The following is a 19,537-nucleotide window of genomic DNA, read 5'->3' on the forward strand; positions in this document are numbered from 1 at the left end:
TGGTGGCTGCTACCCACACGTGGTTGAGCATTTGAAACCTAGTTAGTCTGAATTGAGATGTGCTGTAACATTTTGAAGACTGAATACAAATAAATTGTGAAATATGTTATTAGTAATTTTTGTACTTAATTAAATGTTAAAATGATATTATTTTGGATATATTGAGCTAAAGTATATTATTTATGTTAATTTTATTTCTTTTCACTTTTTTTAATATGGCTGCTAGAAAATTTTAAATTATATATTTGGCTGACAGTATACTTTCTTGTTGCTGAGTTAAACCATTTGACTGTCATCACCAATTTGGACAGTTATAATAGGCTATGAGATAATTACCAAGCAGTTAAACCTCCAGAGGAACTTCTGGTCCTAGGCAAGCTCTTTGTTGGCCAAATGTTTTTGGTCGTTTGTATTTGTTTGTGTTTCTCAATAGACTCTAGTTATTTAGTTGTCTACATCTCATTTTCTGTTTGCTACCATCAGCTCTTTTGCCCAAGATTCCTGCCTGCCCACTTAAGTTCTGTTTTGTCATAGGCTCTCAGGGAGCAAAGGTCATCTGGTTCAGTGCCTCTCAAACACTATGGGCTAGCTTAGGGCAACTGCACAAGAACCCCTTGGGAGTTATTTCACTAGGTCTGTGGGTATGGCCCCAAAATTTGCAATTTGAAAAAGTTCTTTTAGTCATTCTTTTGAACTACCAGGTTTAGGAATCCTTGATCCAGTCCAGTGGTTTTCAAATATTTCTTTAGCAGCAGAATTTTTTTTTTCCAAGTGAAATCTTAATGTAAAATCCCAGTATTTAAAAGGTAGAAAACAAACCTCTTCTGAGTGAAGTGGGCATAGAGGCTTGGGACATCAACAGTTCCATCTCCCCTTTGCTCTCCCACCTCTCCCTCACTCTAGCAGCCTAGAGAAAGTTTGAAAAACCTTACCTGGTCTCTACAGCCATCCTCCTCCATAGCATACCCCCAAAAGAGGTTATCCTGCCTGTGCCAGGATACCTCTAGTGAACTCTCTCCAAAGACAGATATGTACTGTAATAATAATAATAATAATTTCCTCCAAGGGAAGAGGGAAATAACTTGCTTCACAACATCTCCCCACATGTCCCCGAGCCCCCCACCTTTTTTTGCTTGAAGAGAAGATACGTAAATTAAACTGAAACCAGAAGACTGGTTTACTTTCTCCTTATTTCAAGTACAGAGTTCTGTCTAAAAGTTCTCGCTTCCTTCCTTATTTCCTGCTTTATATTTAAGAATAATGTTTCCTCATGCTGATTTTTATTTTTTTAAGATTTTTTAAGAATGTATTTGTTTGGCTGTGCCAGGTCTTAGTTGCAGCATGTGGGATATAGTTCCCCAACCAGGGATCGAACCCAGGCCCCTCTGTACTGGGAGCTTGGAGTTTTAGCCACTGGACTACCAGGGAAGTCCTTTTAAGATTTTTCTTAAAAAATACATGTCAATTTTCTCTCAGAGATATTGCTCAGAATTGTGTACAGTTTATTTTTTCCTCTAGCTTCTGATTTAGTTAATAAGAACTATTTACTCTATATATGAACCTCTTTTAAAAATTTTTTTGAGACAAAATGAAAATAACCCTTTTTCTTCAGTTTCTATATCCTGAATAATATTTGCCTCCAGATTCTAGAATTTGTATAACTAGTATTTACATCTGCCTATAGGTTCTTAATTATTAATAGTTTAGTTAAGTGAATTTCACAAAACACAAAGTTAACCATTTTAAAGGGAACAGTTCAGTGGCATAAATTACATTCACAATTTTGTGTAACCAGCATCTCTATCTAGTTCCAAAACATTTCCATCACTCTAAAGTAAATTTCCTTATTCATTAAGCAGCTTATGCTTATGCTACAGTTCCCAGCCCCTGGCAACCACCAATCTGTGTTTTGTCTCTACGGAATTACCTCTTCTGGATATTTTGTATAAGTGAGATCATATAACAAGTGGTCTTTTGGGTCCAGCTTCTTTCCCTTAGCGTAAGTCTTGGAGGTTCATCCATATTGTAGCATGTATTAGTACCTCATTCCTTTTTATGACAGAATAATATTCTACGTACACCACAATTGGTTTATCCATTCATTTACTGATGGGCATTTAAGTTGTTTCTACCTTTTGGCTTTTGCGAATAGAGCTGCTGTGAACATGTGTGTATATGTACTTGTTTGAGTCTTTGTTTTCAAGTCATAGAGATAAATACCTAGGAATGGAATTGGGGGGTCATGTGGTAAGTATGTGTTTAAATTTTGAGGAACAGCCAAACTTTTCCACAATGACTAAACCATTTTATATTCTGCTTATAGACTTTTAATTATATTTATTACATTTATCCATTTGGGAGCCACTGACATAAAACTATATTCAGATTGCTCGTGAGGCTTGGCTCAGACATCTGTCTATACTGAGCAACTTATAGTTACTTGGAAAAATCATTTCTTATTCCATGCTATTCCTGGTTTAAGGGTGTAAGAACTTTTCAGGGGGTCCCTAACATTTATAAGGAAGCAGTAAGCACTTGTATTGTCATATAACTAAATCAGCTAGGCCAGCAGCTTTCAAGGTTTCTGGCATGATCCAGTGTAAGGAGAACAGTTTACATCATGGGCCAGTACATATACATATAATACATGCACACACGTGAAACAGGAACAGAAGTTTCCTTTACAGTTTTACCATGTACTTATAGTTTCCATTTATTCTTTTCTACTCCATTTCTGTTTATTTCTCTTTTTAAGTGTAGGTAGATTAAACTGGTTTCATGACTGACTACAAGTGTCATGACCTTTAGTTTAAAATGCTGAACTAAATAATTCTCTATAGGTCCAAGGTAGGATCTATATCTTGCAACATGAATTTCTATTTTAAAACTTATGTAAATAATTGACTGTTTCTGGAATCCCTGTAGAGTTTAGATATCAAAAATTCTTATTATATAGTCTGAATTTTCCTTATACAGTAATTTATCATGAGAGGCAATCTAGATGTTAAAAGAGACAGTCTGCATGTCTAACTTTAGGAAGTTACTCAATCTGTGCCTCAGTTTCCTCATCTCTAAAATGGGATAATAATAGCAATATTTACCTCAGAGAGTCATTGTGAGGATTGAATCTAGTATGTAGTTATATAACAAGTAAGCAGCACATAAAAATTAGCTATATTATTGTTATTACTGTTTGCTAACATTCACTTTAGTTACTTATACGTTTGTTTCATCTTCATTATTAGACTATATGGCTCTTCAGAGAAGATCTTAGCTTCTATCTGTCCCATTGGGATGTTCTCTATATTATAGGTGCTTAATAAGTATATTTGAATAAGTGAATCAATGTAGAGAAATAGGAGATTCAGTTCATGTCTACTTGAAGTTTACAGCTAGTCTGAGAGTTAATTTTGTAGCTAAACATGGGCTTTAGAATTAAAAAAAAAATCTCAGTTTAAGTCCTGAATCTACCCCTTTCCAGCTATCAGAATTTGAGCAAGTGTTTTTTCATGAAGTGTTGTGAGTGTTAAAGGAAATAAATATATAAAACACTTAGTAGGAGTAAGTGCTCACTAAAAGGCATTGTTCTGGATATGATTATAAGAATTGAGATATGTATCAATGAAGACATAAACAGTATAGAGGACTATGCAAGGTCATATAGTGAAGACAGTAAAGATCCTATGGATAACTGGGAGAGATTTTTGAGATGGGGATATACAGAAGTCAATAAGACTTAATAGAGTAGGTAGGATTTACCCTGGGCACTAAAGGAGGAAGATTTAAACAATGAAAATCCTTTTGTTCTAGACATTAGCATGAGCAAAGATCTGTCTTGTACACAAGGTGTTTTTCAAAGCAAAAAATAGACCAGCCCACTTGGAAGAGAGGTTTCACATTTTGAAACTGGGTAAACGGTGTGACAAAAGAAGTATTTTATGAGACTAAATCAGGCTCTGTTGTTCAGGACACTAGAGTTACTGTTATAAAACATGAAGTGGTATCTTTCTTCCCCACTTTTTTAATATTCACATGTTCCCATCACTGGGCTAGATTCTAAGGAGTACTCAGGAGAGGAGAAGGAGGTGATCACTGCTCTAAAGGAGCTCTAGTCTGTTTCATGAATAAGCCTGAGTCCTCCAGGAGAGGAAATCGGTTGAATTTGAAAACCAAAGTATTTATCCTCCAACAAAATGAATAAGAAATAGTGAAAACAAGCAAAAACTATACCAACAGCAACTATAAGAGTTCAGGAACATGGACAATTAGTGACCAAGGAAGGAAACTGTAGATTCATATTTGGCTCAGAGTGGCTCCTAACCCTACCTGTATCCCTCAGAAGCGATACTACGGAAAGATCAGCTGAGAAATCATTACTAATACTCACTAGGCAACCCTGGCAAAAGTTGAGAAAAAATCCTTGAAAATAAATATTCTCACCTATTAGAGAAGAATTTGAGGTCATAGCAGAGCAGGGAAAATTGAGGGGCTCACCATTTTCCAGAGTTCCATGCTGAATTGAGGGAACTGTCCAAAGCCCAGGGGAAACCCCCTTAGGAACAGGGCACATCCTAACTAGGTAAGTGAAACCTAGCAGAGGACTTAATCTCAAAAAAGAAAAAAGCAGACCCAGACCCTCATAAAGTCTGCCCACTACTCAGTAGAGTTTCCCCTTCTCCCCCACCTCTGACACCCTCAGATTACCAGAGAAGTACAGAAAATACATAATACCCAGCCTTCAAACTGAAGCTTACTGAGAAAGATAAAAGAGAATTTATCTGCCAACAAAACAGAAAGGAAAGAAGGAATGAAGGAGAAAGAACATAGCACGCATTATGGATTAGTTTGCATTTTCCAGTATTTTATGTAGAGGGAATCACAATATATGCTCTTTTTTTTTTGTCTGGCCTCTTTTACTAGGGATAATGGTTGTAGATTTATACACGTTGTTGCATATATCAATAGTTTATTCATTTTATGGCTAATAAAATCAGAATATATAAAAAAGCCCTCAAAATTCAGTGAACAAACAACCTTATAAAAATGGGCAAAATATTGAACAGACACTGTACCTAAGAACACACACAGGTAACAAGCATATGAAAAGATATTCAAACACCATTAGTCATTAGGGAAGTGCAAATTAAAATCACAGTGAAATACTACTACATTTTTATTAGAATAGCTAAAATTCAAAATACTGTACCAATACTGTTGGTGAAGATGTAGAGGAACTGGAATTTTCATACACTGCTGTGGGAACATAAAACAATATAATCACTATGGAAAACAGCTTGGCGGCTTCTTTAAAATTAAACAGGTACCCTGTGTATGATTTAGCCATTCCATTCCTAGATATTTATCCAAGAGAAAAGAAAGCATATATCTATACAGATACTTTTACATGATTGTTCATAGCAGCTTTTTTTGTAATAACCAAATTTGGAAACAATGCAAATATCCATCAATAAGTAAATGGATAAACAAATAGACGGTAAAGAATCGCCTGCAACGTGAGAGACCTGGGTTCGATCTCTGGGTTGGGAAGATCCCCTGGAGGAGGGCATTGAGTGGAAGAAGCTAGAAATAAAGAATGTGTACTTTACTTTTACTAGACTAGAAAATGCAAACTAATCTGTAGAGGCAGATGACAGATCAGTGGTTGTTGGTGAAGCAGGAGGCGGGTGTGATGAGAGGGAGAAGCATGGAAGGGAGGAGTTACAAAAGGGCACAAGGAAACTTTTGAGGGTGATGGATAAAGGTCATTATCTAGGTTGTGGTGATGGTTTCATGAAGATTACATTTGTCAAACTTATCAAATCATACACTTTAAATATATGCTGTATGTCAATTGTATCTCAACAAGGCCTTTAAAAATATGGTTTGCATCCATACATTGGAAAATAATGTCACAGTTAGTAAAAATAAGACAGATCCATGTGTATTGATATCAAGAGTTGGCTATGATATGTCATTAAACAGGAACAAATTGCAGAAAGGTATCTCTAGTATGGCCTCATTTTTATTAAGGAATTTCTATATGTGTACTGCATATATATTCAGATCTTTGTTTTTATATACTCAGAGAAATGTCTGAAAAGGTCCCCATCATACTGATAATGGTGTTTATCTCAGGGATGGGCATGGGGATAAGAGATAGGATAGAGGTGAAACTTCATAAGCATTAGTATTATTTGCATTTTGATTTTTAAAGATGATAATGATGACCCTGTATGCGAGACAGCAAAAGAGACACAGATATGTAGAGCGGACTTTTGGACTCTGAGGGAGAGGGAGAGGGTGGGATGATTTGGGAGAATGGCATTGAAACATGTATACTATCATGTAAGAAATGAATCGCCAGTATATGTTTGATGCAGGATACAGGATGCTTGGGGCTGGTGCACGGGGATGATCCAGAGAGATGATATGGGATGGGAGGCGGGAGGGGGGTTCAGGATTGGGAACTCATGTACACCCATGGTGGATTCATGTCAATGTATGGCAAAACCAGTACAGTATTGTAAAGTAAAATAAATATAAAAATTAATAAAATTTAAAAAAAGAATGCCCCCCATATACCTATTCCCATCTTACTATGTTATAGTCTTTGTTCTTAAATAATCTATTACAGCTCCTCATCGTACCAATTCTGAGTTATACCAAATCTTCATCTTCAAATAATAGATATAGGTTGTTAGTAAATGTTTAATGAGAGAAGTGAATTTTTTTTCCAGCAGCTGTGAGCTCTATTACATTTTATGCAGAAATGGGAAGGCATTGATTCTTTTGTAAGTCATACCTTCCTAAGTGAGAAACTGACCTATTAATAAAAACAATCAATTTAAATGTTTATTACAGCCAAAAAGATAAGTGGAAATCCAGGAGTCAGAATTATAAATTAGTGTCAATAGTAGAAAAGATTTAATTGAAGTTAATTCAGTTATTGTCTGACACATCTATATCAGCTATATTTTATCCACCCGAGACATTTTTTCACCAATTAACATCTCTAAAATCAGGATATTTCTTAAAATTGATAGCATCTTGCCATTGTAATTGGAAGTGTTTTTTCTTTCCTACTGGTACAGAAAATAATGCTATCTTAGATTTGATGAAATAGGATAATTATAATTTCGAAGTACATAATCTTAGTTGTATACTCTTTTGAGAACTATTACACTTATTTTACTAATACTAAAACTGAGAGACACAGAAAATCTAAATTACTTTCCACTGCCATATATCAAGATTAACATTTGAGTATTTGTTATATTGTTAGAAAAGCATGAAAACCTTTTGTTATGTGGATAAATAGGCAACAGAAATAGAAAGTTGACCCAGAAAGAAGTACATGTGAACATATGGGAAAATATACAACAGTAAAAGAAATACAAATCAAAACAATTTGGTACCTTTTTAGATCTACTAAAATAATGCCAAAAATGAAAGAAAAAGAGTGAGAAATTTAAGATAACACCCAATCCTGGTAGCTTTGTAAGTTAATACAATCTGGTTATATTTCTGTTTATTTTTTGACTCATCTGTTCTTTTATTTTTCTCTACTAACTTTTTGACTATACATCTTAAAATTATTTTTTAGATGTTATTTTAGAGCAATAGTTTCAAACATTGTGGTCTTAGGACCCCTGTACACAGTAAATTATTGAGGACCCCAAAACTTTTTATTTACGTGGACTGTATATATTGATATGTTCCATATTAGAGATTGAAACTGAACATTAAAAGTATTAATTTTAAAACAATAATAAATCCATTCTATGTTCATATAAATTACATATTTTAGTGAAAATATCTGTGTGCTCCCAAAAAATATAGTTCAAGGAATGGCATTGTTTTAAATATTTGAGAGTCTCTTTAATATCTGACAATGGAAAAACCTGGATTCTTATATCTGCTTCTTCATTCAATCTGTTATGTCATGCTGTTTAAGTTGAATTATATAAAGAAAATTTGGTCTCACACAAATACGTACTTGTAAAGAAGAGTTTTATAATAGCCTTTTATGATAAATTTATAAGCATGATAAGTTTATAAGTTTAGTAGCAGTTTTTTAGTTGCAAATATAGAATATGAAACCATATCAGTGAACTTTTGATATTCTGCTATATTATAAACCATTGTTGCACCTTATACTTTGAAGGAATCTTTTTTTAAACCTAGGTATCATTTTATAATATCACACATGGATAATTTGGAAAGTTTAGTTCCCTGTTTTTTGGAGATTCAAATGACACATTTCATTAATAATCAGAAATCACATTTATTAATACACCATTATTCCCATCAGGAAAAATCTCTTTAAGTATTGAAAACTATCAAACTCATGGTGGTAGACACAGTTTTTCCAAGATTCAAATTTTTGTTTGAAAGCACATTTGTCTTTGACAGCAAATACTGTTTTTTTTTTCCTTAAAGTGATAGATAGGCTCATTTCATTTACTTTTAAGATGCCAAATACTCAAGTCTGAATAGCTGTAGTTTGTCTACAGTTGCTCTTTCAAGTAAAAATAGCATTCCATGAAAAAAGCACCTAATTCAGTTCACAATGCAAACAGTCGTACAAGTGCTTTTCTACAAGTCAGTCATCTGTCTTCAGTGTGCAGCTTTTTGCATGCTTCCCAACACATTCTCCAGTGAATTTAATTTTTTAAAACAAAAACTGGCACATTCTTTATCATCCCCTGGCTGGTGGTATAGAATTGATGACTGCTAGTACAGATCTTCCTTGACTTACAATGGGGTTATATACAAATAAGTTGAAAATATTGTAAGTCAAAAATGCAATTAATATGTCTAGCCTACCAAACAGAATTTAGCCTGTCCTACCTTAAACATGCTTAGCACATTTACATTATCCTACAATTGGGCAATATCATCTAATACCACACATATTTTTAATAAATTGTTGAGTATCTTGTGTAATATATTGAAGGCTGTACTGAAAGTGAAAAACAGAAGGTTGTATTCGTACAGAATGGTAGTAAGTGAATTGATTGTTTATCTTTGTGATCACATGGCTGACTGGGAGCTGTAGGTCACTGCCAGTGCCTAGCATCATGAGACAGTATTATACCACAATGATTAGCCCAGAAAAAGATCACGATTCCAAGTACAATGTCTGCTAAATGCATATCACTTTTGCACCATTATAAAGTCAAAAAATCACAAATTGAACCATCATAAATCAGAGATCATCTATACACTTTGGTGCTACTGCCTCGTTTCATACTTGGGCAGTTGCAGTTTTACCCACTATTGCTCTTACACCATCAGTGCAAATGTTACACAGTGAAAAATGCAAATGACAGTATTATTATGAAAATAGTTTTGACTTATTGAACTACCTGAAAATGGGTCACACTTGGAGAACCACAATTCCAGACATTGCTGTGTGCTTCCTCAACTTCATACAAGCCCACTTAGAATTAATGTTTTTACAACATTATATGTCAGTAAAATGTAAAAACCTTACAACAATGTGATTCTACTTAGTCATGCAGTGTTTGCTCTATTGTGGTTATATAGTTTACTTCTATAGCCCTCTAGTGGCTCAGACAGTAAAGAATCTGCCTGCCATGCAAGAAATGTGGGTTCAATCCCTGGGTCAGGAAGATCCCCTAGAGAAGGGAATGGAAACCCACTCCAGTATTCTTGCCTGGGGAAGGAATCTCATGGACAGAGGAGCCTGGGGGGCTACAGTCCATGGGGTTGCAAAGAATCAGACACAGCTGAGCAACTAACACATACTTTTACTTCTATACATTTATAAACTTTGTAATTCATTATTTTTGCTGTATATAGTTAATAATTTTTAAGAGTAATTAAGAAAGAATTTTTTTAAATATTGTCTTTTAGATTTAGTCACATATTTATCGCTTGTGGTCTCTTTAGTCTACCTCAGTGTCTATGTAGTACCATTCTCCTTTAGTCTGAAAAAATTTCTTGTCATGTAGATTCTGCTGGTAACAAATTCTCTCAGGTTTTATATACCTGAAGATATCTCTGTTTTTAAATTTTGAAAGATATCCTCACTGCATATAGAAACCAAGGTTGACAGATTTTTTTTCTTTTTTTAACTTTCATTGGAGTATAATTGGTTTACAGTTTTGTGCTTGTTTCAGGTATACAGCAAAGTGAATCAGTTATACATATACATATATCCACTCTTTTTTAGGTTCTTTTCCCGTATAGGTCATTACAGAGTATTGAATAGAGTTCCCTGTACTGTATCAGTTCAGTTCAGTCGCTCAGCCGTGTCCGACTCTTTGCGACCCCATGAATTGCAGCACTCCAGGCCTCCCTGTCCATCACCAACTCCCGGAGTTCACCCAAACTCATGTCCATTGAGTCAGTGATGCCATCCAGCCATCTCATCCTCTGTCGTCCTCTTCTCCTCCTGCCCCCAATCCCTCCCAGCATCAGAGTCTTTTCCAATGAGTCAACTGTTCATATGAGGTGGCCAAAGTACTGGAGTTTCAGCTTCAGCATCATTCCCTCCAAAGAAATCCCAGGGCTGATCTCCTCTAGAATGGACTTGTTGGATCTCTTTGCAGTCCAAGGGACTCTCAAGAGTCTTCTCCAACACCACAGTTTAAAAGCATCAATTCTTCAGTGCTCAGCCTTCTTCACAGTCCAACTGTCACATCCATACATGACCACTGGAAAAACCATAGCCTTGACTAGACGGAACTTTGTTGTCTCTGCTTTTGAATATGCTGTCTAGGTTGGTCATAACTTTTCTTCCAAGGAGTAAGCTTCTTTTAATTTCATGGCTGCAGTCACCATCTGCACTGATTTTTGAGCCCCCAAAATAAAGTCTGACACTGTTTCCACTGTTTCCCTATCTATTTCCCATGAAGTGATGGGACCAGATGCCATGATCTTCGTTTTCTGAATGTTGAGCTTTAAGCCAACTTTTTCACTCTACACTTTCACTTTCATCGAGAGGCTTTTTAGCTCCTCTTCACTTTCTGCCATAAGGGTGGTGTCATCTGCATATCTGAGATTATTGATATTTCTCCCGGCAATCTTGATTCCAGCTTGTGCTTCTTCAAGCCCAGCGTTTCTCATGATGTACTCTGCATATAAGTTAAATAAGCAGGTGACAACAGGTCCTTATTAGGTATCTATTTTATATACAGTGGTATGGATGTGTCAGTCTTCCAGTTTATCCCTTCTCCCTTTCCCCTGCCCTGCCGCCCCCCCCCCGCCACCGCCCCCCCCCCCCGCCACCGCCCCCCCCCCCCACCACCAGTAACCATAAAAGTTTGTTTTCTAAATCTGTTCTGAATCTAGTGTGGTTCTTATTTCTATAGCATGGTATTTTGGGGGTCTTAACTGAATACCTAAGGTGTTCAGAATGGTCTCTGGCTTAGCCAGAACTCTAGCATCTCCAAGCACTGCACTGCACAATCTATGCAGACTTCAGTGGCCCTCCTCTTTGTCCAGCCCTCTCTTCTTCAGTATTCTGCCACACAAAGCCTCACCATCTCAGTGGCTCTGAACCCTGATTTCTGCCTTCTTAACTCACAAAGCTGTCACTCAGTGAGACAGCCAGGCTCTTCTTGGACTCCCCTCTGTACCACAGTCTAGAACATGAACTAGACAGAAAGCCAGGGTAAACACCTTTTGTGTTTCTCTTCTTTTAAGGATCACAGTCCTCTGCTGTCTGAAGTGTAGTCCAGTGCCTAAAAAGAGTTGCTTCATATGCTATTTTATCCAGATTTATTATAGTTTATGGCAGAAAGATAAGCCTGTTTCTAGGTACTCTGTCATGGTCAAATCACAGATCCTATACAACAGTTTTAAGTCCTGTTAATAATTATGAAGATTTTGTAGCTCTATAGAAAAGTGTTTGTGTGTGTGTACCCAAACATACAGGAAGGGAACTTGAAAAATTAAGAATTGTTAATTGATTAGGATATTTAAACAAAAGGTCAGACTTCAGATTTTTCTGTTACTATAATTGTGACTAAGTAATAAAAATGACTTTGTTATGGAATTAAAGATTATTGAAATAGTTTTAGGCTAAAACTATTTAACTTTATTTCTTCCTTTTACTTTAGAATATTTTATTTTTAATTTCACTAGGCACCTAATACATTCCTTAAGTTTATCTTTATTCTATTCTGTAATAACACTTTTACATGCGCAGTAAATGACAAAGACAAAAACATTTTATATGCATAGCTTACACTGGGTACTTTGTTTTATATCTAACTGATTGTTAAAAATTATAATAGGAAGTGGCACCACATTCAGCAGAGTTTTCTATAAGTAGGATCCTCAGAAACATTAGTACCTAAGCTAAGTGACTGTGGAGAGTGTGTGTGTGTGTTAACTTTTTGAAACCAAACCAAATGCACGATTAGATTGTTATTGCCATCAACTTAAAGCTAAGCAAGGACCCATCATTCACTGATACTATGTATCAGTTCAGTTCACCCGCTTAGTTGTGTCCAGTTCTTTGCGACCAGATGGACTGCAGCATGCCAGTCTTCCCTGTCCATCACCAACTTAGGGAGCCTACTCAGACTCATGGCCATTGAGTCAGTCCAACCATCCAACCATCTCATCTTCTGTCGTCCCCTTCTCTTCCCACCTTCAATCTTTTCCAGCATCAGGGTCTTTTCCAGTGAGTGGTTCTTCACACCAGGTGGCCAAAGTATTGGAGTTTCTACTTCAGCATCAGTCCTTCCAATGAATATTCAAGGTTGATTTCCTTTAGGATTGACTGGTTTAATCTCCTTGCAGTCCAAGGGACTCTCAAGCGTCTTCTCCAACACCACAGTTCAAAAGCATCAATTCTTCGGTGCTCAGCTTTCTTTATAGTCCAACTCTCACATCCATACATGACTACTGGAAAAACCATAGCTTTGAAGAGATGGACCTTTGTCAGAAAAGTAATGTCTCTGCTTTTTAATATGCTGTCTAGGTTAGTCATTGCTTTTCTTCCAAGGAGCAAGCATCTTTTAATTTCATGGCTGCAGTCACCATCTGCAGTGATTTTAGAGCTCAAGAAAGTAGTCTGTCACTCTTTCCATAGTTTCTCCATCTATTTGCCATGAAGTGATGGGACCAGATGCCATGATCTTCGTTTTCTGAATGTTGAGTTTTAAGCCAACTTTTTCACTCTCCTTTTTCACTTTCATCAAGAGGCTCTTTAGTTCTTCTTCACTTTCTGCCATAAGAGTGGTATCATCTGTGTATCTGAGGTTATTGATATTTCTCCCAGCAATCTTGATTCCAGCTTGTGCTTCATCCAGTCTGGCATTTCGCATGATTCATTCTGCATATAAGTTAAATAAGCAGGGTGACAATATACAGGCTTGACATACTCCTTTCCCGATTTGGAACCAATCCATTGTTCCATGTCCAGTTCTAACTGTTTCTTCTTGACCTGCATACAGATTTCCCAGGAGGCAGGTCAGGTGGTCTGGTATTCCCATCTCTTTAAGAATTTTCCGCAGTTTGTTGTGATCCACATAGTCAAAGGCTTTGTACTGTGTATATAGAAGGAATATAAAATTGCACACACACGGACACATATGAACTGAACTCACAGGACTTATGACTACTCCAAAATTATGATTTTATTCTACTAGCCATGTTGTGAAAATTTTCTTTTTAAAAATCCTGTCTTTTTAAGATTTTTTTTCTCAAATTCAAGTTTTCAGGAGAAATACTCAATACATTTTATATTTTCTTCTCAATTCTCTTATTTAGGAAAATATATATTCTTTTTTATTATAAAGATTGCTGGGTTTTCTCCCAAAGGATAATGTAAAGTTTTAATGACCATTGTTATGTATCTTAAACATACAGTATAGTTTTTTAATAAATATTTTAAAAATTATCTCTAATTGAAGCAGCTTTAAAATATTAATGAAATTTTAAGGCAGTTACTCTTTTTTTTAACTTTTTATTTTGTATTGGGATGTAACCAATTAACAATGTTGTGATAGTTTCAGGTGAACAGTGAAGAAACTCAGCCATACGTATACATATATCCATTCTCCCCCAAACTCTGCTCCCATCTAGGCTATAAGGCAGTTACTCTTAATTCCATAATTCTGCTATAATTGTTTTTATTTTATCCAGTGTGTGTGTGTGTGTGTATAGTTGTGATTATAATACATATACAGTTTGGGGACCTGCATTTTAACCTCATGCTATTTCATATACACATATCCATATTTTTAAATAACCTTCATATGTATCATTTTAAATGTCTACATAATATTCCTTTGAGTTGCAATAATTTTTCCATTATCCTATCACTGAGGTTGTTTACAATTTTTTGCTATTATATTTGGTATTCCAGTGAATACTGTTGTACAGGTACTTTTCTGTTTTATTGGCTTCATTACAGTAAATTCCCAGAAGTATAATTTGCAAGTCAAACAGTATAAACCATTTTCTTCCTTTAGTTGTGGTGGTGGTGGTTGTTAAATACCTGATTGTTTTCAGTTTGTTTGTTAGTTAGCTGTCTCTATGCTTAAATTCTATTATAATTGTATTTATTATAAACCTGAATGATTTTTATTGCTGTCTGTTGGGCTTGGGCATACATGAATCAGACTCTTCTAATATAAGAACAGCCATAAAGCAGCAGGTCTGGAGGAAGTCCCCATAAATACAGTAGAAACATTTTATAGGTTTCTGAGGGGATTCTGTAACTATATAGTGGAAAATCTGTTCTGTTGGGGCTTAGGGTATAATATTCTCCTCTCTTAGCAGTTAAGAAAATGAAGCAACATAAAAAACAGTGTAAGGAAGTTAGAGAAATTTAAGAAATAACTGAATCTATTAAATACTCAGGAAGAAGCAAGTTTTACAATTTAAAACAAATGTGTAAAGCTAAAAACCACATATACTCTTTTTGTCTCAGAGCTTGATTTTTTTAACAGGAAAATGGACTGTTCTATTTTCCTTCTTATATTTTTTTAGAAATTTATAGATGAGAAACTTATCCCCAGCTTTAATAATACTATTTTTTCAACAAATGATTTCTTGCCTTTAATGTCATAACTGTAATCTATTAATATTCTCTGTAATTTTTATGTACAGAATATAAAACGTTTTTATCAACTCCAAGTTATATATGTGATTGCTCACATATGTTAAAATAAGTCAAAGGAAAAATGTGTTTCAATCTCATTCATTAAAGCAAGTGATAAAGCTGTTTAGTGATTATTTGATTTGTAAATAATTGAGTTTTTTAAATAACATCTGTGAAACTCTGATTTTTACATTATCATATACTTTTCCTAGGAACTTCAGTATATTGGTTCTGATTCATCTAATAAGTAATTTCTCACCTTTCACTGGTGTATTTATAACCAGGTCACTAGAATATACCTGTCATATCTGATTGCATAAGCATGACTTAAAATAGTACCAAGCTTGTCATCATTCCACCCAAAGCAACCCCTTGTTCTGTCATTGTTGCCCCCACTGTCCTCAGTACTCAGTTTTAATACTGTAGAATCATTCCTGACTCTCAGTCTTCTCTTCCCTCAATACTAGTTAATCTCCAGATCAACTCCCTGTACTCTTTCTTTCTGTTTTCCATTGCCGCCACCTTATTACTCATTACTCCTATACCGCTGCAACAGACTTGAATTTTGCATATGTAATTTTATTGTTTAGAAAAGTGGTTTATTCCAGGAAACTGCATCACTTACTACTTACAGTCTTACCTATTAAAAAAAAAAAAAGAAATGCAGATTTTGTAAAAACAAAACAAAAAATCACCTTTTTTGTATAAAGTTACTTCTATTTCAAGAAAGGTATTTTGGTAGCAGAAAATAATATTCTCTCATATAGAGTAAATTATGAACCTGAAAATACTTAAGTCCCAGATCTTAGAAGGATGACCTTCTAATATGCTGTGTCAAGTAGTCTATCATTTAAGCATAAGTAAATCCATACACAGAAATTAAGGCAGCTAATAAGAAAAGTGTAAAAGGAATATTAAAAAACTTTTAAAGAATGCCCTGTTCATAAATTAACAAAAAGATTAAGCTTTAGAATAAAACACCGGAAACCATACCAGCTTCCAGATAAATAGGCACCATAGTGCTCCTTGGACATTACTTCAGCAATCATTTCCAAAAGGTGGCTGGGGCTTGCAACATAACCAAATTTAAACAGAAGAACTGTAGGAGTTACAGGATTATACCAGCACTATCAGAAGGAACATCTGACACAAAATATATTCATTTGATATGGGATTTGTTTGTATCCTTTGTCTTTGACTAATCTAGAATGAAAGATGTATCCCTTGGCACTCTTTTTCTGCCTTCTTCAGTTATAAAACATGTTTTATAATCTTTATTTTTTTGAAAGGGATCACATGCAATGGTCAAAAGAAGAAGAAGAAGAAGCCAGAAAAAAAGTAGAGGAAAACTCAGCTGTGCGAGTCCATTTGGAAGAGCAAGGTAAGCAGCTATATGTAGCTCCTGGAGCCTCGCTTTTCTGTTTGACCTCCCACTGATTCAGTTCACATCTTAGTCTCTTTTCCTGATTGTGTCACCATTTTAGAGAGTTCTTAGCTTCTGCCTATGCTAATTTACTTGTTCCCTTAGGAGAATTCCCAGTCATTCCAGTGTAGTGAAACCAAAGTTAATGAAATAAATTATGTACTCACCCTATATGTACTTGCTCTTTTAATAGTCATATTATTGCTTTCTCTGGGAGATAGGTAAAGGTGGCATTTCAAGCAAGATAGGAAAACACAATTTTAAAAATTTCCTGTTTGTTATACATCTTTTAGTATGCTATTGTGCATTTCAACTACTGGGAATAGTCAATGAATTCAAAAACTTTGAGCAGAGAAGGTAAAGTCATATCAAAATGTTGCTGGTCTTTTAAGATGAACACAAAGTTTCAATAACGATTTAAGCTATTTTTCTTAGAGGCCTTTGATATTTAGAGTTTAATTTAGGTAAAGCCTTGCCAACCTTTAAAAATGGTCTCTAAAATATTGCCCTATTGTGTAATCACCAAGCCAGAAAATAATAAGTATGGGTGAAGATGTGGAGAAATGAAACCCTTGTGCACTACTGGTGTAATTATAAAATGGTACAACCTCTACTGAAAACAATATTTAAGTTCCTCCAAAAATTAAAAATGGAACTACCATATGATCTGGCAGCCCCGCCTCTGGATATATAGGCAAAAGAATTGAAAGAGATACCCAAAAGATCTTGAAGGAATATTTGCATACCTTTGTTCATAGCAACACTATTCACAGTAGGCGAAAGGTAGAAATAGCCCAAATGTCCGGCAGGTAAACTGATAAACAAAATGTGGTCTATTCATATGGAATATTATTCAGCCATAAAAATAAATGGAATCCCTGTCACATGCCATATAATCTGGATGAACTTTGAGGACACTATGTTAGGTGAAATAAGCTAGTCACAAAAAAGGCAAATACTATATGAGTCCACTAATATGAGGTATCTAAAGTAGTCAGATTCATAGAAACAGAAAGTTGCATGGTGGTTAGCAAGGGCTTAGAGGAATGGGAAACAGAGTTGTTGTTTAGTGAGTATAGAGTTTTGGATCTGCAGTGAAAAAGTTATGGGCATCTGTTTCACAGCAATGTAAATACACTTAACACTGCTGGACTATCACTTAAAAATGGTTAGGATGGTGAATGTTATGTGTTTTTTTTAACCACTTTTTTTTTTTAAAGACACTAAGAAAATTTCACCTCTGTCCTACTCACTGAGTAGCTGGGAATCCACAGACAGTTGGCCCAACCCTTACACTCTTCTAGAGAGGATTTTCTGCCTTGTTTTTTTTAAAATGATTTCTCCTTTAAAACAAGTTGTTCTGTTTTGTTTTCTTAAAAAAAAAAATACAGTTTATTGGTATACCAAATACCCACAGAAATTAACACAATTTATAAATGAATTTTCACAAAACTCAGTGAATTTTCCCAATACCCTTATTCAGAAACAGAAAATGATCAGTAATCCAGAAACTTCCTCATGTTGTGTCCCAGTTACTTTCCTAAACCCCTAAGACTCCACAAAGAGCACCCACTATTCTGGCTACTAATAAAAAATTAGTTTTTCCAGAACAACTTGGTTCTGGTCATCATCATTTCTCAATCACGCATGTAGCAATATCAGTGTACTTGTTAGCTAGAACAAGAGGCAGCAAACTGTGGCCATGGGCCAAATCCAGCCCACTGCCTGTTTTTATAAATAAAGTTTTATTGGAGCACATACTCATTTGTTAATATTGCCCATGGCTGCTTTAGAGGTGTATCTAAAGAGTTGAATAGTTGCAAAAGACTCTATATAGCTCACACAGACTACTTATTATCTGGCCCTTTACAGAAAAAGTTTGCCAACCCCTGAGACAGAATTTTCTTTCCACATTGATCAGCTGTCCTAAAACTCCCCAGGGAGAAATGTTTGCATTCCTCCTCTGTTCAAGCCAAGTATAGTAAAAATCACTAACCCCACTGGTAGTTAACTATTGTTCTGGTGACTTTAGTCTACACTTGAGGCTAAAGTTTGAAGCAAAAGGTGCTGTTGAAACTGAGCTAGTGAAACAGCCCTCATTAACTGCCCTTTACCAGTCAAGGGGGCAGTGTGGCCCTATCTTATCCCCTGGTATCATTTGCTGTCCCTCAGAGCTAGTTTTCCTTCCTGACCATAAGCATGAATGTGTCCTGAAGGATGAACAGGAAAGAAGAGCACCTGATCCACAGTGGAACCATTCTATTTTTATGAACTCCAGCCATGCAGTCCCAGAATGGGATGTGGCCAGGGAGTGTTGGGGTTGGATTTGAGAGTGCATACCAGTGGCAATTCTGCTTACAAATCAGCCAACATTGCATTCCTTTGCAGGAACTCTGTCACACTGTTTCTGAGGAAGTATAATTTTGCTTCTTTGCCAGCAGCTGCACAGACATATTTTCCACATTACTCAAGCTTCTGCTAGTGGCCACCTGGATATGACAGAGAGAATCAAGCCTAAACAGAATTAAAAGATATCAGTCATCTTAATTCTTTTCCAGGAAGTTAAAAATTATCCATAGTTTATTTCCTGAGAATATGAAAAACCAAGGATTTTTTTTCATGCTCTTATGAGTATTTCTGTTTAGAACATAAATAGATGAGCAGTGCTGATAATGTTCCCTTAAAGTGCTCTATATGTGGCTGCCTGTTTTGGCCTATTTATGTTAACAATGAACTTGAGTGAAGCTAATGAGGAGGTTATTTTCAGGCCTTGGAAACCGCAGTAAAGGAAAATGACAGTTCCCACAGAACCATAATGTGACTGAAATAGAAAGGTGGTGACTGGCCTTTCTCTGTAGAAGCAGGAAAAGTAAGCTGGAGAGGACTGATGATACTCCTTTGAAGCATTTGGTTTGCTTATTAATATGTCCAGTCTCTTTCTGAGCACGTTTTCTGGCTGCTGTGGAGACACAGAACAAAAGAATTCATTTAAAAATGCCTCCCAGTGATCGAGGCTTGTGTTGGGTCCC

General features: G+C 35.6%; 1 protein-coding gene across 8 annotated transcripts in view; it reads left to right on the forward strand.

Moving 5' to 3' along the window:
- The window catches only part of METTL8 (methyltransferase 8, tRNA N3-cytidine), an 85,401-nt gene that overhangs the window by 42,472 nt on the left and 23,392 nt on the right, over nucleotides 1-19,537 (forward strand). For all 8 annotated transcript variants that reach the window (XM_069577231.1, XM_069577235.1, XM_069577234.1 and 5 more), the window contains one exon: nucleotides 16,375-16,466. In XM_069577231.1, coding sequence (XP_069433332.1) covers nucleotides 16,375-16,466 — 92 coding nt within the window. The remainder of the gene's footprint in view (nucleotides 1-16,374; nucleotides 16,467-19,537) is intronic.

The sequence above is a fragment of the Ovis canadensis genome, chromosome 2 (genome assembly GCF_042477335.2).
Source record: "Ovis canadensis isolate MfBH-ARS-UI-01 breed Bighorn chromosome 2, ARS-UI_OviCan_v2, whole genome shotgun sequence".
Lineage (NCBI taxonomy): Eukaryota > Metazoa > Chordata > Mammalia > Artiodactyla > Bovidae > Ovis > Ovis canadensis.